The sequence below is a fragment of the Nicotiana tomentosiformis genome, chromosome 5, assembly GCF_000390325.3.
Source record: "Nicotiana tomentosiformis chromosome 5, ASM39032v3, whole genome shotgun sequence".
Taxonomy (NCBI): Eukaryota; Viridiplantae; Streptophyta; class Magnoliopsida; order Solanales; family Solanaceae; genus Nicotiana; species Nicotiana tomentosiformis.
This window is the reverse complement of record NC_090816.1, coordinates 28,540,412-28,564,207: the sequence shown is the minus strand read 5'-3', so window position 1 is coordinate 28,564,207 and position 23,796 is coordinate 28,540,412. Positions and strand designations below refer to the sequence as shown.

Sequence of the window (23,796 nt, the reverse complement as noted above, 5' to 3'; positions counted from 1 at the left end):
CCAACACTTTTATCATTCCTAGTATTGAATTGAATTTCTTTTGTTAGCATTAGTATCGATTTGAACTTTATTTGAGTTACTACATTTATGGGCTATAAAATTTATTTACCATTCAAGAATGTTAAGTCTAAACTTGAAATAATACGTTAAAAGATAGAATTATGAAAAAGTTTAAGAAATATTTATAAATTATATTACAATATATATTTATATGTATAAAATATTTTTAAAAATTATATAAATGTACCATCGAGTTGGTTTGGTTTCGGTTTGACTTTTTTAGTTAAAACCAAATCAAACCAATTATGGTCGGATTTTATTTTCCAATACCAAACCAAATCAAACCAAACAACATCGAGTTTTTTTTTTCCGGTTTGACTCTGATTATCGGTTTGGTGCGGTTTATCAGTTTTCTTTGTACACCCCTACTAGATACCATGCTTTAAAAATGGACATTTCTCTTGAATATCAGGGGCAAATTGATATATTCTAAATCTTTAAGGGTCAATTCCCATTTAACGCTATAACTTTCCACCCCAAAGCCCAACATTGGGCTTCAAGAACCCAACTGCCAAAGATCATCCTTTTGACAAACAAGAAGAATCACCGACGATAGACACCATGGTTTGTGCTTAGTACTTTCCTTTAATTCACCCTTTAATTTTTCAATTTCCTGTCATACCCAACTGCATTCTTTGATTTTCTTATCCATGTTGATGTGTTTATGTGTGTGTGTGTTTTTTTTTCTTCTTTTCAATATGTATATTGTCATAATTTTATCTCCATTTTGCTTCTCATATATCTAGTTGGTTTGCACCTGCTTCTTTTCCTCTGTATAATTCTGGAAATGGTCACATGGGAGTGGGGCGGAACTAATTCTTATTAGCTGTTTAAGTTCTATCCACGGATAATGTTAGAAATATTTACACAGTTAGGTTATTAGATAATTACAAGTAAATCTCTTAATAATCATTAATTGACTAAACTACTAACACGTGTTAATTAACCATTAATTTGGTAAAAATGGTAACTAATTCACTGATAATGTAAAAGAATCTATAAACCTCATGGCAATACAATGCTAAATAAGGTTCAAACTACAATCATATGAGCAACTTATCCACATAGTTCAATCAATCAACTACCTCACACTCCCAAAAAATTGGGACAAGTTGGATTGGTGGGCGGTTATTAAAACTAAGCCCGTGGGTCGTGTGGAAGTTGAGAATGTATTGGATGTTGCATATAAAAACGATATATCTAATGTTCAACAAGCAGTGGACAAAGAGTTAGAACATGAATTGGAGCATCCTCAACACATATATGAATAAATTGATCTCGAGGAAGAAATTTTCGTGACAAATGGGGAGGAAGAACTATCAGACGACGATGAGTATACTTCTTATGAGTCAGATTCGACAGAAAATAATGGAACAAGTGAAGATGAAGAATTGGCAAGTGGTGAAAATGAAATAAGCGAAGATGAAGAATTGGCACATGTTGAAGATGAAATAATCGAGGAGGATTAAAAAGAGAGTTTTCGTTGGTTCTTTCTGTATTTGAATTAGTTAAGTTTTTTTATTTGTCTAACTTTCTATTTCTTATATGAGATTCTCTCCACCATTTTATGATAAAAATGGTCACGAATTTTATTGTGTCTATTTCTTTTCTTAGCTTCTATTTCATGTCTTTCTTTAGCGTGTTGTTAATGACATGTTATTTGTTTAGTTAATTATTATTTGTTTATCTCTTTTTGTGGTTATGGCTCTAACCTCTCTCATCTATTGTGATACAGGTTCAAAGATAACAGGTGTTTTTATTCAAGTCGTTATTTACTTAACGCAATATGTTATTTTTAAGCTTCTGTTAAGTTTAAATCAATATTTAACACAATTTATTTTTATACTTTAAATCAATATTTTTTACTAACTTATTTTTTAACATTCTTATTATGTAGATGGCATCGGGTGAGAATAATGATCGACGTCGGAGTAATACTTTTCATGAAGGTGTGACTAACAAGAAAAAAGGAAAAGAAAATGCTACAGTGTCTAGATTGAGTCCACCTCATTCTTCCCATCCTAACAAGAAAAAAGGAAAAGAAAATGCTACATGTCTAGATCGAGTCCACCTCGTTCTTCCACTCCATTAGTGCATTCTCGCTCACAGGGCCTGCCACCATTATCATATCCTTTCTATGGTATGCCTTCCTCGAGCTACCCACCGATACCTCCCCGGGTCTATCCCGGGATGCCTCACTCGAGCTATCCATCTATGCCTTCCCCAGGCTGTAGCTCGATTCCTCCCTCGGGCTATCCCGGGATGCCATCCTCTGCTCCTTTTTCCAATATGCCTCCTCCCGGCTATAGCTCGAAGCAACAGCCTATGGGCCATACATATGGCATGCACTCAGCTTATCTCGCTGCCACGGAATGATCTACCCATCATATGTCCGGGGGTTCGGTAACTCAACCATCTCCAGAGTCTCCATCATCAGAGGCCACTCCATCTCCACGTCTTTCTAAGTTGAATATTAGAGCGAGCAGTCTGAGGCATTGCATGCTCTTTCGACTCCGTCTTCAGTTGATGGTCCAAATCTTCCACCACCTGGACATGTAGATCTTCCACCATCCGAACATGCAGATGAGATAAATAGAGTACACCTCATTGATGAAGGGACCGGGTAAGCTTAATATTTTATGCTATTTAATGTTTATCTTATATTTTAATTATTGAATTAACAATTTTGTAAATGTTTCTGTCATTGTCTTGCAGGTTTTATACTTCTAGACCAGCTGCAAATGCAATTTCAATTTCCATTAGAAGGATTTATAATGGTGCCTACCCGACTTGGAGTCATATTCCATATCATCAGCAGCAAGCGATGCTTAATGAGTTTATGGTACGAATACCTTGTTTGCAAAAAAACTATATATCTATCTAACTTTATTTATCAACTAACACTATATATTTTGATTGCAGAAAAGGTGCACATGGAGCCCTGTCGAGGATCATGTTATTAGAAGCAATTTTGCAAAGAGGCTAGTCATCGATTATCAGACAAGTTCTCCGATGCTCGGGGCCAAAATATAATGCCTGAGTGGGTTCGAAAAGATCATTGGGAGGAGCTTCTTAAATACTGGGCCACTGCGAAATTTAAAAAGGAGCAATCAGGCAAAAGCCGCTCAAAATTTTGAGAAGGGTGGCTCGTTGCACACTTGTGGTTCTGTCCATGAGGACTGCTAGAAGGACATCAGTAATTATTTCAACTAATGTTAAAAAAAATCAAGACTAAGATCTTTAAATAATTACCAATTTCCTCCTAGCAATCCCCATGGATACTGAACCACAAGTGTGCAACGAGTAATCCTTCTCAGAATTTCAAGCGGTTTTTGCCTGATTGCTCTTGTTTTTAAATTCCTTGGCCAGTATTTAAGAAGCTCCTCCCATTGATCTTTTCGAACCCAATTTTCGAACCCACTCAGGCATTATATTTTGGCCCCGAGCATCGGAGAACATGTCTGATAATCGATGACTAACCCTCTTTGCAAAATTGCTTTTAATAACATGATCCTCGGCAGGGCTCCATGTGCATATTTTCTGCAATCAAAATATATAGCGTTAGTTGATAAATAAAGTTAGATAGAGATATATTTTTCTGCAAACAAGGTATTCGTACCATAAACTCATTAAGCATCGCTTGCTGCTGATGATATGGAATATGACTCCAAGTTGGGTAGACACCATTATAAATCCTTCTAATGACAATTGAAATTGCATTTGCAGCTGGTCTAGAAGGATAAAACCTGCAAGACAATGACAAACATTTACAAAATTGTTAATTCAATAATTAAAATATAAGATAAACATTAAAATAGCATAAAAGATTAAGCTTACCTAGTCCCTTTAACAATGATGCGTACTCTATTTATCCCATCTGCATGTCCAGGTGGTGGAAGATCTACATGTCCAGGTGGTGGAAGATTTGGACCATCAACTGAATAAGGAGTCGAAGGAGTAGGCGATACCTTAGAACTGCTCGCTCTAATATTCAACCTAGAAAGACATGGAGTTGGAGTGGCCTCTGATGGTGGAGACTTTGGAGATGGTCTGAGTTACCGAACGCCCGAACACATGACGGGTAGATAGCTCCATTGCAGCGAGATAAGCTGAGTGCATGCCATGTGTAGCTGTAAACGGCTGTTTCATCGAGCTATAGCCTGGAGGAGGCATATTGAAAAAAGGCGTAGAGGATGGCATCTCGGGATAGCCGAGGGAGAAATCGAGCTACAGTCTGGGAAAGGCATAGATGGATAGCTCGAGTGAGGCATCCTAGGATAGATCGGGGGAGGCGTCGGTGGGTAACTCGAGGGAGGCATACCATAGAAAGGATATGATATTGGTGGCTGCCCTGTGAGCAAGAATGCACTGATGGATTGGAAGAACGAGGTGGATTGATCTAGACACTATAGCCTTTTTTTTCCCCCTTTATTCTTGTTAGGAGTGGAAGAATGAGGTGGACTCGATTTAGACACTGCAGCATTTTCTTTTCCTTTTTTCTTGTTAGTCACACCCTCACGAGAACTATTACTTTGACGTCGATCATTATTCTCACCGGATGCCATCTACATAATAAGAATGTTAAAAAATAAGTTAGTAAAAAATATTGATTTAAAATATAAAAATAAATTATGTTAAATATTGATTTAAACAGAAGCTTAAAGATATATTGCGTTAAGTAAATAATGACTTGAATAAAAACACCTGTTATCTTTGAACCTGTATCACAATAGACGAGAGAGGTTAGAGCCATAACCACAAAAAGAGATGAACAAATAATAATTAACTAAACAAATAACATGTCATTAACAACACGCTAAAGAAACACATGAAATAGAAGCTAAGAAAAGAAATAGACACAATAAAATTCGCGACCATTTTTATCATAAAATAGTGGAGAGAATCCCATACTAAGAAATAGAAAGGTAGACAAAAAGAAAACTAGCTAATCCAAAGAGAGAAAGAACCAACAAAAACTCTCTTTTTAATCCTCCTCGCTTATTTCATCTTCAAGAAGGGGAGCCCATGTGACCAGGAGGTCACTAGTTTGAGCCGTGGAAACAGCCTTTTGCAGAAATGCAGGGTAAGGCTACATACGATAGACCCTTGTGATGCGGCCCTTCCCCGGACCCCGCGCATATCGGGAGCTTAGTGCACCGGGCTGCCCCTTTTTTTTTTCATCTTCAACACCTGCCAATTCTTCATCTTCGCTTATTTCATTTTCACCGCTTGCCAATTCTTCATCTTCATTGTTCCATTACTTTCTGTCGAATCTGACTCATAAGAAGTATACTCATCGTCATCTGATAGTTCTTCCAACCCATTTGCCGTGAAACCTTCTTCCTCAAGATCAATTTCTCCATATATGTGTTGATGATGTTCCAATTCATGTTCTAACTCTTTGTCCACTGCTTGTTGAACACTAGATATATCGTTTTGGTATGCAACATCCAATACATTATCAATTTCCACATGACTCACTGGCTTAGTTTTAATAACCGCTCACCAATCCAACTTGTCCCAATTTTTTGGGAGTGTGAGGTAGTTGATTGATTGAACTATGTGGATAAGTTGCCCATATGATTGTAATTTGAACCTTATTTAGCATTGTATTGCCATGAGGTTTAAAGATATTCGGTTTTACTTGTAAGAAATCTTCTTCTGGATATATTATGACCGAGAGAAAACTCCCCTCAATTGCACTGTGCTATTGTGTATTGGTGGGTTACTTTCAACTCAAAACACTCGTTAACTTGGTGCTATTAGGTAAATATGTTGCTCCAATGCCATTTGGTTTTCCAAAATTTGGTGGTTACTCTGGAATAAGATGATCATTAACATGTTCTATGCTATTATGTATTGGTGGGTTACTTTCCGCTCAAAACACTCGTTAACTTGGTGCTATTAGGTAAATATGTTGCTCCAATGCCATTTGGTTTTCCAAAATTTGGCGGTTACTCTGGAATAAGATGATCATTAACATGTTCTTCTGTTAGCCACCAAATGGTGTTTGATCAAAGAGTTTGTGTGAATTGTAACCTCTGTTTGGTTTGATGTTGACAACGGTGCATTTTCCTTATGAGCTTTGCTCCTTGACATTCTTTTTGGGGTTGACGGAGGGACTTTAGCAGAGAAGTGTTAGTAGAATTTGAGCATAAATAGGTTATGATTAGATGAATCTTTGAGCTTAGAGTTGAGCGCGAGTGGACCCAACCAGTTAGGTAGTGTTAATCGAGGTCGACTGGATCTTCCATTGCTTATTTTTCTGGATTAAAGAAAGATCAGAGAATTTCATTTCCTTCTGTAGACAAATATAAGTTTTTATTACAAGATAAGTAGAGGTACTTATTTCTTGTTTATGATCACTATGTAAGTCTTGCCGAGCAACAAAGAAAGACATGCACCAATGGTTTATATAATAAATACGGCATTGAGCTATCATTGGCCAATCTTCACAAAGCCGAACTCTATTGGAAGGTATGCTGGAAGGACAAATGAAAGTTGACTGTTTATTTGTATTTTCAGACTCAAAAACGATGGAAATATGCAAATCAACATGGATATAAACCTTGAAAAGAAAAACCAATGAACTAAATGGATCTAGATAATAGCATATAAACCTAAATACTATTTCAAACACTACTGAGTACTATAATATATGTAATTATGTATGTGTATTTGAACTTATAGAAGCATAGATAAGTGATGAGAAAAGAGAATGTGATGCTGATGGATTATATGATATAATAAATCAATTTGGTACTTTAATATGAAGGTTTGGGAGAGGGTGGTGGAAGCCAGGGTAAGGAGGTGCGTATTTATTTCCGAAAACCAATTCGGATTCATGCCGGGGCAATCAACAACGGATGCTATCCATTTGGTAAGCAGACTAGTGGAGCAGTGCAGGGAGAGTAAGAAGGACTTGCATATGGTGTTCATTGACATTGAAAAAACGTACGATAAAGTCCTGAGGGAGGTCCTGTGGAGGTGCTTGAAGGTTAGCGGCTCCCCGTTAGCGTACACTAGGATGATTAAGGATATGTACAATGGTGCTAAGACTCAGGTGAGGACTAGGGGTGGGAATAAAATCCGAAGTACCGAATTTCGAACCGAACCGAATTAATTTGATATTTCGGTATCGGTTTTTTCGGTATTTCGGTACAAATATTGCAGTATTTCGGTACGGTATTCGGTATTGAGTTTTTGATATTTCGGTATACCGAAATGTCGAAATACCGAAATTTTTAAGTCCAAGTCCCCACCTCTATCTCTGTTTCTATCTTTCAGCTCAATAAACCTAAGCCCAACACCCCAAGCCCCCTAATTCCCTAATCCCTTAGTGCCTAGCGACCTCCCTTAGAGATTTACGACAGTAGGCATTTTCAGTTTTCTTCCCCTTTTGTATATCTTTTTCTAAGTTTGCCTTTGAGTCAAAGCAACTCTTGATGAAATCAAAGCAGAAGAGAAAATACATTTATGTGCACAAAGAGGTTGAATTCTCAGCAGAAGAGACGTTAGGCATAATCTTGGGAGATTTGAAAGACTTTGGTATAATACCGAAACCGTACCGAACCAAATAAGAAAATACCGAACCGTACCAAACTACTTTGGTACGATATTTGGTATGAACAATTGATATACCGAATATCGAAGTACCAAACCGTAGTTATTAAATACCGTACCGAAGTACCGAACGCCCACCCCTAGTGAGGACTATGGGAGGAGACTCGGAACACTTTCCAGTTATGATGGGGCTGCACCAGGGGTCAACTCTTAGCCCGTTCCTATTTACCCTGGCGATGGATGTGCTGACGCGGCACATCCAAAGGGAAGTGGCTTGGTGCATGTTTGCAGATGATATAGCGTTGATAGACGAGACTCGAGGCAGGGTTAATGCGAGGTTGGAGGTTTGGAGACAGACCTTGGAGTCTAAAAGTTTCAAGTTGAGCAGGACCAAAACAAAGTACTTGGAGTGCAAATTCAGTGACGGGACCCTTGAAGCTGACGTGGATGTGAAGCTCGATACTCAAGTCATCCCTAAGAGAAGTAGTTTCAAGTATCCCGGATCTATTATACAGGGTAACAAAGTCAAAGGGGGGAGGGTCAATTTTTCTATTGATCGAGAAAGCTTGGGGTAGCAGGAAGATCGACAAGGATATCACACATCGTATTGGAGCGGGATGGATGAAGTGGAGGCTTGCATCCTTCTATGTAATAAGAATGTGCCGTCAAAACTTAAGGGTAAATTTTACAGAGTGGTGATTCGACCAACCCTGTTGTATGGGGCGGAGTGTTGGCCAGTCAAGAACTCCCATGTGCAGAAGATGAAAGTAGCAGAAATGAGAATATTGAGATGGATGTGTGGGTGTGCCAGGAGGCATAAGATTAGGAATGAAGTTATTCGGGACAAAGTGGGAGTGGCCTCCGTCGAGTACAAGATGCGGGAGTCGAGGCTGAGATGGTTCGGGCATGTTAAGAGAAGAAGCGTTGACGCTCCTGTTAGGAGGTATGAGAAGCGGGTTTGATAAGAGGTCGAGGCAGACCTAAGAAGTACTGGGGAGAGGTGATTAGGCAAGCCATGGCGCGGCTCAAGATCACTGAGGACATGACCCTTGATATGAGAGTGTGGAGGTCGAGGATTAGGGTATAAGGTTAGCAGGTAGTTGAGAGTTTCCCTCTTTCTTACCAGTAGTACTAGTAGCACGCATGTACTTTCCTATTTCTCAGATTTATATTACATCATGCTGTTTAGTTTGTTTCAATTATCGTATTTTCCTGTTGTTACTATTTTGGTGCTACTTATTTTGATATACCGAATATCGAAGTACCAAACCGTAGTTATTAAATACCGTACCGAAGTACCGAACGCCTACCCCTAGTGAGGACTATGGGAGGAGACTCGGAACACTTTCCAGTTATGATGGGGCTGCACCAGGGATCAACTCTTAGCCCGTTCCTATTTACCCTGGCGATGGATGTGCTGACGCGGCACATCCAAAGGGAAGTGGCTTGGTGCATGTTGTTTGCAGATGATATAGTGTTGATAGACGAGACTCGAGGCAGGGTTAACGCGAGGTTGGAGGTTTGGAGACAGACCTTGGAGTCTAAAGGTTTCAAGTTGAGCAGGACCAAAACAAAGTACTTGGAGTGCAAATTCAGTGACGGGACCCTTGAAGCTGACGTGGATGTGAAGCTCGATACTCAAGTCATCCCTAAGAGAAGTAGTTTCAAGTATCCTGGATCTATTATACAGGGTAACAAAGTCAAATGGGGGAGGGTCAATTTTTCTATTGATCGAGAAAGCTTGGGGTAGCAGGAAGATCGACGAGGATATCACACATCGTATTGGAGCGGGATGGATGAAGTGGAGGCTTGCATCCTTCTATGTGATAAGAATGTGCCGCCAAAACTTAAAGGTAAATTTTACAGAGTGGTGATTCGACCAACCCTGTTGTATGGGGCGGAGTGTTGGTCAGTCAAGAACTCCCATGTGCAGAAGATGAAAGTAGCAGAAATGAGAATGTTGAGATGGATGTGTGGGTGTGCCAGGAGGCATAAGATTAGGAATGAAGTTATTCGGGACAAAGTGGGAGTGGCCTCCATCGAGGACAAGATGCGGGAGTCGAGGCTGAGATGATTCGGGCATGTTAAGAGAAGAAGCGTTGACGCTCCTGTTAGGAGGTATGAGAAGCGGGTTTGATAAGAGGTCGAGGCAGACCTAAGAAGTACTGGGGAGAGGTGATTAGGCAAGCCATGGCGCGGCTCCAGATCACTGAGGACATGACCCTTGATATGAGGGTGTGGAGGTCGAGGATTAGGGTATAAGGTTAGCAGGTAGTTGAGAGTTTCCCCCTTTCTTACCAGTAGTACTAGTAGCACGCATGTACTTTCCTATTTCTCAGATTTATATTACATCATGTTGTTTAGTTTGTTTCAATTATCGTATTTTCCTGTTGTTACTATTTTGGTGCTACTTATTCTGTCCCCCCCCCCCCTTCTTTTTCTTCTTCTTCATCTCCTTCCTCCTCCTCCTCTGCCTTTTCCTCCTCCTCCTCTTCTTCTTCTTCTCCTCCATGCTTTTCTGAGCCGAGGGTCTATTGGAAACAACTTCTCTACCTTCACTAGGTAGGGCTAAGGTCAGCGTACACACTAACCTCCCCAAACCCCACATGTGGGAACATACAGGGTGTGTTGTTGTTGTTGTTGTAAATTCTTCTGTCTATGCAGGCAATGTATATCCGTGTCAAGCGTAATAGGACCACCTACTTTATTCAATGTGACCCAACCGAGACAATTCTACAAATAAAGGAGAAATTGTATAACCTCATAGATCAACCAGTTAATGATCAGCGATTAATCTTGATGCCTGCTGGAGACGTGTTGGAAGACTCGAAGTCCCTAGCTGATCAGAAGGTAAATTGTCCATCTTTATCATCATCGTTTTTCAACATATATTATGATCTATTGGTACAACTAGAAAATATTATATCATATGGAGTAGTACTTTGGATAATCAGCAGATTTTCAGTCTATTTTTATTGATTGTAGACATACAGATACATATTCTACTCCTATTACCAATGATCTGTCCAACTTTCCCTTTTAGGTTGTTCTAAAACTGGTGTCCACATTCTTGAAAAGGAATTTTTTCCCTTTAGACTTCTTCAATACTCTTTTTAATTATCATATTAACTGAAAACGAGATATGGGAGCCCTTTTAAGGGATCAACCTGTTGATGGAATAGAGAACAACTATGTACGTTTGAGGAATAGCCTCAACCTGCATCTATTTTAGGTTAAGAAAAATTCTTACTTTAATACATATACTGGATCAAAATATGACATCTGGAATGTGATGGAGAGAGTCATATGAGTATATACTGATAGCAAGAAAGAAGTCCATGAAATATTTTTCTCAAGCAAATAATTCCATACTTCTTTATTTAATCTAAGCTTATGGAGGTTTTGTTATTTTTTTTAATGCTTTTGAACACTTTTCAGGTTGAAAATGATGCTGTGGTGGCACTGACTCTGAGAAAAGGTTATCTTCCCTTTGCATTTTTCTTTTCCAGTTTTAGTGGAAATTTCTATAGTTTATTAGCTGATAATTCTGTTTCATAAGTCCATTTGTTTGTTCTTGACTGGCTTACTTAACTAAGAAATGCTCACAGTGACCGCACCTTTTCTATCGAACAAGTAATCATTGGCTGTCTTGTCTTCTAGTCTTTGGTGGCACTGATTTCTTATGTTGATTAGAAGGCCGTACTCAAGAATCACCTTAGAAAAATCCTAGGGATATTAGCTACAAAAGCTGATAGGTATTGATTTTGGAAGATATACCACAGAAATGTGTTGAAATCCATGACAATCATGAATTAAACAAATGACACTTGTGCATAATATCAAGAAATGAAGATAATAAAGCTGAGAACAATCACAACTAAATCTAGAAACAGCATCTAATGATTGAGTTCGGCTCAATCAAGGTTCATGATAACATGGATGATACTTTTCTTTCAATTTCCAGTGAGACCAGTTATTCCTAGCAATGTTTCCATTTCGTAGCTGATTGGTATTATTTTTGCTGAGAAGGAGAAAGGAAATGCAGAGAGAGGTAGGGAAGACTGAAAGCTGGACAATATAGACTGAGGAAATTCAGGGTTCAGGGAAAAGAACATATCATATGGTTTGAAGAAGTGACAGAAAAATATGGTGTATTATCAATACTATGACAATATAGCGGAGACATTGGGAGAGATTTCGTCTTTACATAGTTTATATATTTAGAAGAGACAATTAAGAATGGGAGGAAGAAGGGTGGAATGAAAAAGGAAATTTTTGTTCTCCAGAATTGGGTTCTTATTAGGACTTGATCCTATATTGGTACTCAAATTATTTGAACTTCTATCTAGTCAAATACTTAAATGATATTGAAATTTAGTGGCGATGCAAGTACTCATGCAGTCTAGCATGTCCAAAATTACAAGACATTTTAAAAGGTAAACCAGTTGTGCTTTTGATTCCTATGGTGTTTTTGAGGTGGAATTTATTTAGCTTTTTGGTTGTGATCTCCATGTCCTCCCAGAGCATTTTAATTTGTGAACATTTGCATTTGATTTTATATTATACTTGGCTTTATGATATGCATTTTAGTCGAACTTTTCTCATTATGACTCTGCATATTTCCTGCTTTTAGATGACAATGCATTTGAGGATGTAAATATTGTGAGACCGAATGACTTTTACCAGTCCCACGATTCAGAAGGTGGTGCTAATTGGTGACACACATTCTGATCCTCAACAAAGATGTGTATACTTTTACACTCTGATCAGGGCAATTGATTTACCAGCGGCTGGTTTGATGAAATACTTACTGAGATAGTTGTCGAGTTTCATTTAGCACGAGATTTTGTGATAAAAAGTATTTCCAATCAAGAACTTTTAGTAGGATTAAACATTTTCATGGATGGATGAAAATTGCTGGCCAATGTGTACCTTTATCTTCTTGGTTGCATGAACACCTCCCCCCCCCCCCAAAATCGTACATTATTCTTCCACAGATGCAGGTAATGCTATTTTGAATGATGATCTCTTGCCTTAAACTTCTAAAATGGATATTTTACATTGACGCCACAACTCTAGTTTTCTAAGGATTTTGACTATGAAACATGTTGATTATAAGAATAACAAAGTGAACATATATCAGTTGACTGCACTTGTGGTCATTTAGATGCTACGGAGTGCAAAAATTTCGAATTTTTTGAACTCTAGATTGAATGCCTTAATTGCATATTAAACGTTAATAATTCTACATTAACCATTCTTCTTTTTGTCGCCCCCCTTTTTACCACCCCTGCAAAAGATATATGTTGTGGTGATGGGAGTTAAAGAGTTAAAAAGATTTTTCAGCAGGAATTATTTTATTTACATAGTCATCACTTGAAATGTATTGTTGGTGTTTCAAGTCACTTTTTTTTTTTAATCGGTAGTTAGAGGAAATTTTGACTCTATGATTATTTGTCCGCAAAAATAGGAGACTGGGTAAGGGATTCTATTGATCGGGGAGAAGGTGTGAGGCACTTTCCGAATCATGTGGTTCTAGTATGATCGCTTTTATTGACTAAAATTTGGCTTATATTTACCTTAAATTATTATTGTCTATTGCCTTACTAATTATCGAATTTTATTAATTATATTGACCTAGGAGTATGTGAGCACACAAGACCTTTATTTGCTTAGATGTATTAAACCAAGGAACGTGTTAGTACACACGATTAATTATTGAAGAGCATGATTTATTATTTAAGAATCAAGGAGCGAGATTGCTCACATAACCATTTTTATTAATTTATATTGACCAAGGATCAGGTAGAAACACTTGGTTAATATTTCAAACGTCCTTAATATTTGCCTAGCGTTAAATTGTTTGAATTAAGCAAGTATTGTTTATTAAAGAAAAAATGGGCTGAATTTATTTATAGATGAACTTAAAATTTTCATGTGGCACCCAATTTTTTAGTAACTTCAGATTGCATACTACATTCTTCTTAATTGCAAAATGAGTTTGTTAAATTTGTTATTGTTTTAACAATTTGATGATTGAGATTCGTTGTCTATGATATTGGAAAGTTATGTTTCAAATTTGAGCTCAATTGGAGTAGATTTGGGTGTTGAAATTCAAAGAACAAGTTTATGTTTCAAAAATCTGAAGTTTCTGAAGTTATATAAAATTGAACTAATTAGCTAGCGTTTGACCATAGATTCCCAAATTTGTTCTAAAAAATCTGATTTGGGTGGTGAAGTTTGGTTTGAAGATGAAAATGTGTTTGGACATCAGTTTTCAAAACATATTTTTCAAATTTATTTTGGAAAAACATGAAACATGACTTATACCCACAAGTTCTAAAAACTATCACAAATACCCAACAGTATCATTATCAATAACATTCATTATCTTATCGCAAACCATAGTCCTGCACATAAATAAATTTGATACACAATTATCATTTTTATAATGAACTACATGATACATTATCAGGTGACCAAGAAAACGAAGCAACATTGTTACAAAATAATAAATGGTGGGCTCTTTTATAAAATACAAAAGTTTGGGATAATTTTTAAAAAATATAATAGTGATATTTTGGCCCAAAACTAGCTATTGAGCTGATTTTGGGACTTGAAATTTTGCCAAAATGTAGGCAAAATCTATGGCCAAACATGTGTTTGCCAAATAAAACCCAAATTTATTTTGACAAAATCTATGGCCAAACGGGTCCTAATAAAATTTCAGATTTTGAATCTGAAGTTGTAATTGGAGGATAAGAACTTCAGATTCAAAATCTGAAGTTGCTTTGAAGAGCTTGAATTAATTAAGATTTGAATTTCTGAAATTGCAGTTGAAAATAGGAGAACTTCATATTTGATTTCTGAAGTTGCATTGAAGTGATTGAACTAATTCAGATCCGAGAGAATACACTTTGCAAAGTTTTGTGCAATGCGGGTATAAATTCAATGGTGACCCCAAAATATGAGTATATATGCAAATGCCTCGTTATACTTATCATAAAAGGAGAAATTTACGCCTTAGTATACAAGAAGTCAAGAATTTGCAACAGAACACAACAATGTCACAAATTTAAAGACAACTCCTAGAGCTCATTATGCACTAATAAAGCTATTATCATGCCAGAAAAAGCCCAAAATAGTCCATTATCTTTGGACTTAGTCTCGGAACGATCCTACTTTTTCCTCATGGAGCACTCATAGTCCACAATTTTGATAAAGTGGTGCACTTCCAGTTCTAAACCAAACGTCTATGAGAATTTTAACGGATAAAATCTCTCGTTTACTAATAGGTCTCGCCAATTTGAAAACAAGGGTTCTAAAAAATTTGGGAAAGAAATGGAGGACATACCCGATCAATTTTGACGTAAGATAATGAAAATCTACATGAGGCGCGCACTGTGTTGGGATATTAATTTCTCCTTACCATGCAGTCAAATAGAAAGAGGATAAATTTACTGAAAGCTACAACAGACCTTCCAAAACAGGGTGGAATCTCATGGGGGGATTTGGTCCAACCTTTAGAGATAGTTGGTGAAGCTCCTTGTTTATACATCCAAGCTCCTCATCCAACTGCCTAAATGTAGCTAAAGTGTCCCCCATTCTAAGTGTGAATACTTGTCGCCGTTGCAGTACATTTTCCATACTAAATGCTCCATCGATATGTGCTAAACGCTTTTCAAGCCATCCTAATTCAATGCCACTTAACTTTAAGTCCCAGAGATGTTGCCCAGCAACATTGAACTGATCCTTGGACAAGTTCATTACTGTAAGATTATCAAGAAAGTAGACTAATTCTGCCAATATTTCCAAACACACTGACTGAAATATGCTACTTGTAACCTTGAAGTTCACGAGTGAATCAGGGTACCGCGATACAACCCTATTGAGTATTGGTAAACATCGTCGTGCTACTTGATAGCTTCCCCAAGGAACTTGCTCGTCACCACGACCAGGTCCTTCATAGGGAATTCGACTTGGGGTAGAAGATATAGACATCACTTGGGAGGATGTTGGTTGCTCTAATATGGAAGAGGTCTGTCTCGAGTGATCTTCTGAACAAGTCTGCAGACCCGGAGGATTAGTTTCTTCAAGCCATTCATCAAAATCTACAAGGAGAAAATTTAGCTTCTTAAAATGAAAATGGACAGACCAAAAACTTGCAATTCTAGTTTGGAGTATGAGTCATTTTATGATATAAATATTACCTTGTATAGTGGACCGGAGATCACTATCCCAATCCAAAGTTATAGTATCAAGACTAGTGTTTACAAAGTCTGGAAAGTCAGTTTCTTTGAATAACTCATCAAAGTTCTCATCTTGAGCTTGAATGGCCACAGTTTCGTTCGGAATAAATCTCTCGTTATTCTCCCTTGCAACTGCTGTATGCGGTTGCAGTACACTGTCCTCTATATGATGGATATTGTTAAGCGATTCAACTGACTGTTGTCCGATCTCCAAAGCCATCATAGTAGGTCGAGCAGAATTGGATATTGCTTCTGAGTCTTGCATATATTGATCCTCCTCGAGCAAAAGATTTGTCTTGTGTTGACCCTGAGGAAATGACATCTGGTCCATACCACTTGTTCTGCATATCGAAAAAACAAATCAATGTACATAATTTTTTTCTATCAAAGACTAGTATCTAATTAGGAACTCAATGTTCCACAACCTTTTCACATGAGAATCCAAACTGCTGTGTTGCGTTCTAGATATCGTGCCAACTCCAGGCCCATGGTTTCCACCTTCAAAATAGTTGCTCAAGCTCATAATAAATTGACTTGATCTGTAACATTCAACCAAAAGCATATCTATGTAAATATGATTGCGAAGTTCTCATTGCAAACTTCATTTTAGTTCACAAATTTTACCTATTGTAGCATGGCTTGTAGTAGACAGAAAAGAGACTTCGGGTTGCAAAGGCATGGGAAGCAACTGCAAGAACCCCTTCCATGCTTTGCCTTGAAAATGTTGATGATCCGACGGAGTTGCATTGATAAGATAAACGCCTAATCCCGACATGTAGTTTGCCAGTTTCATCCCTTGATGAAAATAAGAGGGAAAGAAACCAAATTAGGAAGGAAACAATAAAGATGCTCCAAGATAATATAATTGCAGGACATGCAGCACAACAGTAACGCCCATAGGGAAAGTACCTTAAGAACACAACTAAATCCCCGGCAAGCAATTTCTTACTAGTAACAAATGTACTCCAGCCATTTGTGAGCAAATGCCTCCGAGGTTGACCTATTCATGGAGAAATTAACTCAGACGGTGAGAACAAAATAGCAAGATATAAATCATGCACTTAATTTCAGAGTGTTCTTTGGATATAAGCTAAAAATTAAAAAAAGAGAATCAAAGGTAGAAACATCTTAAAGTGATTTAGTTTAGGCAAAGGTGTATAGCAGATTCAATGAAAATTAAATACAACAATGGTTTCCTTTTAACATTCACATTGTTTGATAGTGAACACTAGTAAACGCTACGTCCTACTATAGCAGCTATATTCCTAGGTTCAATTCTTCGTCATGATGCTTATGCATAGTAGAATAACACGAAAAGAATTCAGTCTCACAATATTCAAATCTGATTAACATAAGAGAGGAGGAAATTGCCTTGGAATACATGCTTAAAGCGCCATTCATTGCCTTGAAGATCGTTGACTATCAATTCTTGGGTTGGTTTTTCTTGCATCATGTCCTGATCATGGACGAAAACAGCCCCCGAAAATAAAAATTAGTCAACCAGATAACTTACTATTCATGTAAGAAATGTACAAAGAGAACACACAGGAAAAACTATTGAAATAGGTATAGTGCATTACCAGGGGAGGGAAGCATTTGTTAGCATCTTTCCGGTGCACAGACAATCCCCAGTTACTTTTTATATCAGAGGTAGTTAAAGCCTTGCAAAATGACTGATACTGGGGCCTTGGAGGTTCAAGCGGACAAAACTCTGGAGTTGATGGCTCATTTTGCTGCAAAATAGTTATTTTCGTGCTGAAAATTTATATGTGATGCCAGAAAAACTTCAAATAGCGAGTAAATTAAGTTGTTACTTCTTGATTTGGCAACAATATAGTTTCAGCATAGACCTCTTCTGTGTCATGTTCGACCTGCATATAGAAACAATTACTGTAAATAAATGGCTCCACGGATCTTCCTTTTAAGCAAAGACCGTTCATAATAATGTCTATATATTGTGATACAACAGAAAAAATATTTGAACTAGTTTCTTTGTGCATTGGTTAGTCGTTGCAAGAATAAAACTTTTCATGCTATGTGCAACTATCCCCTGTAAGAGCATGAAAAATAAGTTAAATATCTAGAGTTAGGATTCATTTCCCTAATTCTGCTCCTATTCTTGAGGACAAAATGCGTGAAATGGCACCTAGAAATATGAAAAATGAATCTCAGTATGATTAGACCAATAAGCTAAGTACAAAAAGAGCCAAGAAAGTTTAATTTCTTTCACTATGTTTTGTTCTCTACTACTTGGAAAACTATGCTGCTATGCTACATGCTAAAACAGAGAAGAGAAAAAGAAATTTTGGTACCTCAATTTTACTAGTCTATGCGATTTGCAAAAGCCAAAAAGCAAATAAGGATATAGTCATTTTCATTAAATAATTATCCCAACTCAACAATTTTTTTGTTCCACCAGAATCAAATTTAGTAAGACTTCTCAAAGAGAATAAAATGAGACTTATATAAAAGGCAGGGGCGGCCCAACCTCATCGGAAAAATCTTAATAAGAGGCCTTAATATATATATATAAAATTTAATGAACATCATTTTTAAAAAATTAGACAAGTGAGGATGTGGAATTAAAAAAAATGAGAACTTAGTTTTATAAAATACAGAAAATTAAATGAATTTAACGTTGATTGCATCACAACTGAAATGGGAGAATCAAAAAAACATAAGTGACTCCTTTTTTTTAGTAAGTCTCTTTCTATATTTGGTAACAATTCAACTTTAGATTTTTCTTTTTACCATTAATGAGATGATTTCTAGCCCAAAAACTTCTATGATTTATTTAAGATTACAAGTTTCAAAAGCCTTCCTTTATTTCATAAAATACATGTCCAGTCAAATACTTTCATATAAATTGGGACGGAGAGAGTATAATTTATGTAAGAAAAATAAATAATAAGTTAGATTATTAGATATAGTTACGTGACCAACTAATGAATAGAGAAATATAATTAAGTAAAAAAAGTAAAATAAGATTGACAGAAAATTATTTTAGTTATATTAATTAGAGGAAGAAATCGAGTTATTAAAAATTAATATGACAATAAAGAAATAAATTTATCAATAATAAAAGATAATTGTATAAATAATATACTACTATATATAAAGAAATACTAGTATTTTTGGGGAACTTAAATATTTGGGGCCTAACGCTAAGTGTTTCACTTGTTTTAGGGTTGGGCCGCCCCGATAAAAGAGATTGGCGATCCTAATTAATCCTAAAAGTAACAAGCAAGTTCATAAGATCCATGCCCACCCCCTAATGAAAAGCAAAGTTCATAGGGTCCATTCGCAACCCCCAAGAAGAAGCACCTCTAAATATTTATGGACTAGAAGGTAAAGCATTTGAAAAAGGAAAAGAAAATGGTGGACGATAGAGTAATGTCAAGCATACCAGAAGACGAATGTGAAGAACACGACATAGGATCTTTCTGGGAAGATGGGACAGTTGTAGTCCTTGAATCCATTCCAGATTGGATGATTGCTCCAACTGACCAGAAAAGTAGGAATTTGTTAGGGGGAAGAGGTGTGTATAAATTTAAAACAAGTTTTCTAGCAACCACACCATTAAATCAGTCGTGCCTCAATCCAAACCAGTTGGAGCCACAATATGAATCTACATCTATTAGCCCTAGTGATTCATTTCATTCTAATACGTACTTACAATGACATTTCTATGTCTATAAGAGCATATCATTGATTGCAAATTATAGAAGTTTATACTAGTAAATAGTTCCAACTACATAAATGCGTCATTCTTTTTAGAAAAGACTAAAAAGAAACAACGTCGTATTAAATGGAACTGAGATTACAACAACAACAACAATCCAGTATAATCCCACTAGTAGGGTCTGGGGAGGGTAGGTGTACGCATACCTTACCCCTACCCTGGGATAAATAGGCTGTTTTCCGATAGACCCTCGACTCCCTCCCTCCACAAACTCACCACCTTGCTATTGGGGTGACTCGAACTCACAACCTCTTGGTTGGGAGTGTTTGGTGCTTACCGTTAGAGCAACCCACTCTTGTCAGTTACTACTATCATTTAACACTACCAAAAAAAGAAAGAAAGAAAGAAAAGAACCTGATCCATGTGAAGTCTGGGGAAGTAGTGAACTCTCTCCCCAAGCTTGGGAACATCCAACAATGAACCAGAACATGCCCTCCATATTTCCCTACACAGAGCATTATCACCTGGAAAAAAAAATCACCCACCCACCTCACTAGAAAAATGAAACTAAGAAAATAATCAAATAAATCAAGAATTTGTAAGGAAAATTCAATGACCTTCAAAATGTTTTAGCTGTGAATTAGACCCCAGTAAATCGACCATAACTGAAGCAATGCAACAACTTGCTAGTTCTCAATTTTATTAAGAATACCCATCTATTTCTTGATAGCAAAAGAAAAAAAAAGAAGATAAGAAAGGCAATCTTTTTAGGCTAGAATTTATCTGAACAAAATGCAAACTTTTTGGCTAAAGGTTTACTAGAACAAAATGCTTTTGTTAGTTACACTACAGTAAAGAGAAAAGAAAGTGAAAAGCCAAAACAAGATTTATATGCTGATGTCTCTTTGTACCTTCTTCTTTATTTTTTCAATTGTTTTTGTACCTTCTTATCATTTTCATCTTCTGTTCTTGTCTGTTTCTGTTTCCTCTATGTTTATTTTTTCTCCATTAACGCGGCTTAGTCACTTTGTGTCATCTGATAGAACTTAGAAGTCAACTAACACGTAACTGCGTGGGGAATAGTGTGTAGAAAGAAGTGCACGCGCGCACACAGGGGCAAAGAAGATCAACTTGAATACTCCTCCTATTTCATATAGCAGTACATATTATGGTGTTTGATTGGAGCTAGAAAATAATTTTTTCTTACACCTATCAGAATAACCTTAGAACTGTGATTTAAAAATATCATGACATGACCCTATGTAAAATAAAGAATTTAAACCTAGAATTATTTTGATATAAAAAATGATATTCTTTTAAAGTAGACTAAAAAAAATATCACGTAAAATAACTGAGTTACTTTTTACAATGATTCATAAGTGATTAAAACTTTTAAAATCTCGTAGATATTCTAGAATATTCTGGCATCCTGTAAATATAGTATAGCTTAATCTTACTCTTTCATTGAGATTGCTCGTACTCTGCTCGTACAATCTCATGTTTCGTTATATTTTTTAGGGGCTACAGTTATCACATCGTGTTATGTTATCAATCGTATGCCATCCACGACTATCTAGAATTAAGTTTCATATTCTGATTTCTTTCTCCACCTACCTTTATTCTCTTTCACCTCATGCCTTTACGAGTATATATATATTGTCCATAACCTACCCCACGAAAAGATAAGTTAGCTTCTTGTACTCTTAAATGCATATTTCTAGGTTACTTGAGTGTAACGGCCCGATCGGTTGTTTTGTGTAATTGCAGCCCGTTACCCCTTTTTATTGATTCACACATAACTTGCGGGGTCGGTCAGTTTTGTTCCGGAAAGCTTTCGGGTTGATTTGAACCCTTTGATTTAAATTAAAAAATGTTAACCAACCTTTGACTTTTGTGAAAATGACCCCGAACTGTGTTTTTGTGGCTCTGATAGTTTCGTATCGTGATTTCAGACTTGGGCGTATGCCCGAAATTGATTTTGGAAGTCCGCAGGTTGATTTATGTTGATTTGCCGAAATTTGGGAATTTGAAGTTGCAAGGTTTGACCGTAGGTTGACTTTTAGCTATCGAGATCAAAATTTAATTTTGGTACATGGAATAGGTCCGTTATGGTATTTAGAACTTGTCTGCAAAATTTGGTATCGTTTGGAGTTGATTTGATAGGATTCAGACGTTTAGTTGTAATTCTAGAAGTTCTTGAAAATTTTCTTGAAATTCATGCGTTTTAGTGTTCGATTCGTAGTTTTAGATGTTATTTTTGTGTTTTGATAGCGCGAGCGATTTCGTATAATATTTTTAGACTTGTGTGGATGTTTGGTTTGGAGCCCGGAGGGCTCGGATGAGTTTCGGACATGTTCCAGAGTGGTTTGGACTGAAAAATAGCAAACTCTGGTGTCGCAAATGCGAACACTAGGGTCGCATTTGCTAAGGTAGCATAAGAGGAGCAGTTTTCGCAAATGCGACTTCCCCTTCGCATTTGCCAAGCCAACAGAAATTGGACAGTATTCGCAATTGCGAACAAATGTTCGCTTTTGCGAGGACCCTCCAAGTCGCAATTGCGAAGACTCTATCGCAATTGCAATGAATGCTGAGTCTGTCACGATTCGCAAATGCAAGCCTTGGTCCGCAATTGCTAGGGTTAGCAAATGCGAACCCTGTGTCGCAAATACGACATCTGCTGCTAGTTAAAGGGCTGAGAGACGGGATTTTTGAACTCATCTCTCATTTTTGAACCCTCGACTCGGTAGGAGACGATTTGGAGAAGGGATTTTTACCTACAAACCTTGGGTAAGTGATTCTAATCCATTTCTAATCATATTCCATCAACATATCTTAGATATTTACATCAAAATCATATGAATCAAAGTGAAAATTTGTGAAACTTTGTCAAATTTTTGAAAAATAAGAAATTGAGTTTGAGAGTCGATTTAGACTCGAATTTTGAAACTAATCACATATATGAACTCGTGGATTTATAGGTAGACGAAATCTACCATTGGACCCGAGTTTTGACCGGGCGGGCCCCGGGTTTACTTTTGTTGACTTTTTTAAAAAAGTATAAAGATTTTAGCTTTATCTATTGCAATTGAATTCCCTAGCATTGTTTGATAATATTAAGTCAATTTTGGTTGGATTTGAGCAGTGTGGAGGAGAATATTAAGGGGAAAGCTATTTTTGAGTGTTGATTTGGCCTACTTGAGGTAAGTGTCTTGCCTAACTTCGTGTGGGGGAACTACCCCATAGGATTGGTATTGTTGATTGAATTGTGCTAAGTGAAATCCGTGTACGCAAGGTGACGAATGGGTACACGGATTGTGCGTAGTATTTGACTAGTTTAGGCTACTTAGACTATTTTCATGCTTAATTGAATGCCATATCATGTCCTAATTCTCTTAGTCAATCTATAGTTACTTATGTTAGTCTATCCTTACATGTCTTAAATGATTTTCTTTACACTTACTCTACCTCCTAATTGATAATTTTCTCTCATGCTCTATTTGAACTTGTTGCCTCTTTTATTGTCACATGCTATTTCTTCATTGTTGATTATCATTATTTGAAGTCATTATACATGTTATCTCTTTCGTTGTTGAATATCATTAATTGAAGTTGTTGTTCATGTTACCTCTTTCATTATTTATTACTACTACTTGAAGTTATTGTTCATGTTATCTCTTCCATTGTGATTTATTCTTATTTAACATTTTTGTTATGCATCGTCTCTCATTATTGATTTGTTGGTGTTGAAGTGGTGAAATCCGTTATCACGTTAAGGCAAAATTGTTATTGTTTAAACATCTTCCTTTTGAGCATCTTATATTCATTGTTGTTGTTGATATTCTTGTACCCGTTGTGGTGGAGCCGTGGGCTATTGTTGTCGAAACATTTATATTGTGGATTATTGGGAAATTGTGATATATGGGCACATGTCGTGTGAATTGTTATTGTAATGTGTTATTGACGTGCATGCGGCGGTATAAGGCTTGGGGTTGATGTGCATGCGGCGGTATAAGGTGGGACTTATGTGCGTGTTGCTTGTAGGGAAACTACGTGAAGTCACGCGGTGTCATAAGTTGGGCTAAAGTGTGTGTAGCTATTTCGGAAAAGCTGTTTTCAAAACCTATTTCAAATGTAAGTCTCACGCGACGATATAAGGAAAGATTGTGATTGAAATTCAATAGTGTGAATACGAGGCAGTACCTCGGTTGTGATTCTTGATTGTACGAGGCGGTACCTCAGTTG

General features: G+C 36.9%; 2 protein-coding genes across 6 annotated transcripts; one reads left to right on the top strand and one right to left on the bottom strand.

Moving 5' to 3' along the window:
* The first annotated feature begins 477 nt into the window (after positions 1-477).
* On the top strand, positions 478-12,574 carry LOC104106138 (uncharacterized). The gene is made up of 4 exons (XM_009614624.4): positions 478-624; positions 10,288-10,473; positions 11,062-11,101; positions 12,257-12,574. Exons 1-4 carry the CDS (start codon positions 622-624, stop codon positions 12,340-12,342), a joined length of 315 nt encoding a protein of 104 aa, XP_009612919.1. The 5' UTR covers positions 478-621; the 3' UTR covers positions 12,343-12,574.
* Positions 12,575-14,591: 2,017 nt separating this feature from the next.
* On the bottom strand, positions 14,592-20,656 carry LOC104106139 (auxin response factor 7-like). Of its 5 annotated transcripts, none has more exons than XM_009614627.4 (11): positions 20,498-20,656; positions 19,969-20,078; positions 19,279-19,374; positions 17,687-17,743; positions 17,453-17,605; positions 17,244-17,328; positions 16,782-16,872; positions 16,497-16,667; positions 16,298-16,411; positions 15,834-16,213; positions 14,592-15,734 (listed from the first exon to the last, which is right to left on the bottom strand). In XM_009614627.4, exons 2-11 carry the CDS (start codon positions 19,975-19,977, stop codon positions 15,091-15,093), a joined length of 1,800 nt encoding a protein of 599 aa, XP_009612922.1. In that variant the 5' UTR covers positions 19,978-20,078; positions 20,498-20,656; the 3' UTR covers positions 14,592-15,090. The 5 variants fall into 5 exon arrangements, with proteins under 5 accessions (XP_009612922.1, XP_009612923.1, XP_009612920.1 ...); XM_009614628.4 differs by lacking the exon at positions 20,498-20,656 and adding an exon at positions 20,466-20,484; XM_009614625.4 differs by lacking the exon at positions 20,498-20,656 and adding an exon at positions 20,172-20,451.
* Between the last annotated feature and the right edge of the window lie 3,140 nt (positions 20,657-23,796).

What these genes read in the sequence shown, in the direction of transcription:
- LOC104106139 (XM_009614625.4), bottom strand. Translation starts at nt 20,217, where the DNA reads ATGGTCGATTTACTGGGGTCTAATTCACAGCTAAAACATTTTGAAG. An exon ending in TATTGTTGCCAAATCAAGAA is followed by an intron (nt 17,606 to 17,686) that starts GTAACAACTTAA and finishes ACTATTTTGCAG; the next exon opens with CAAAATGAGCCATCAACTCC. An exon ending in TACAAGCCATGCTACAATAG is followed by an intron (nt 16,412 to 16,496) that starts GTAAAATTTGTG and finishes TGAATGTTACAG; the next exon opens with ATCAAGTCAATTTATTATGA.
- LOC104106138 (XM_009614624.4), top strand. An exon ending in AGTCCCTAGCTGATCAGAAG is followed by an intron (nt 10,474 to 11,061) that starts GTAAATTGTCCA and finishes AACACTTTTCAG; the next exon opens with GTTGAAAATGATGCTGTGGT. An exon ending in GGCACTGACTCTGAGAAAAG is followed by an intron (nt 11,102 to 12,256) that starts GTTATCTTCCCT and finishes TCCTGCTTTTAG; the next exon opens with ATGACAATGCATTTGAGGAT.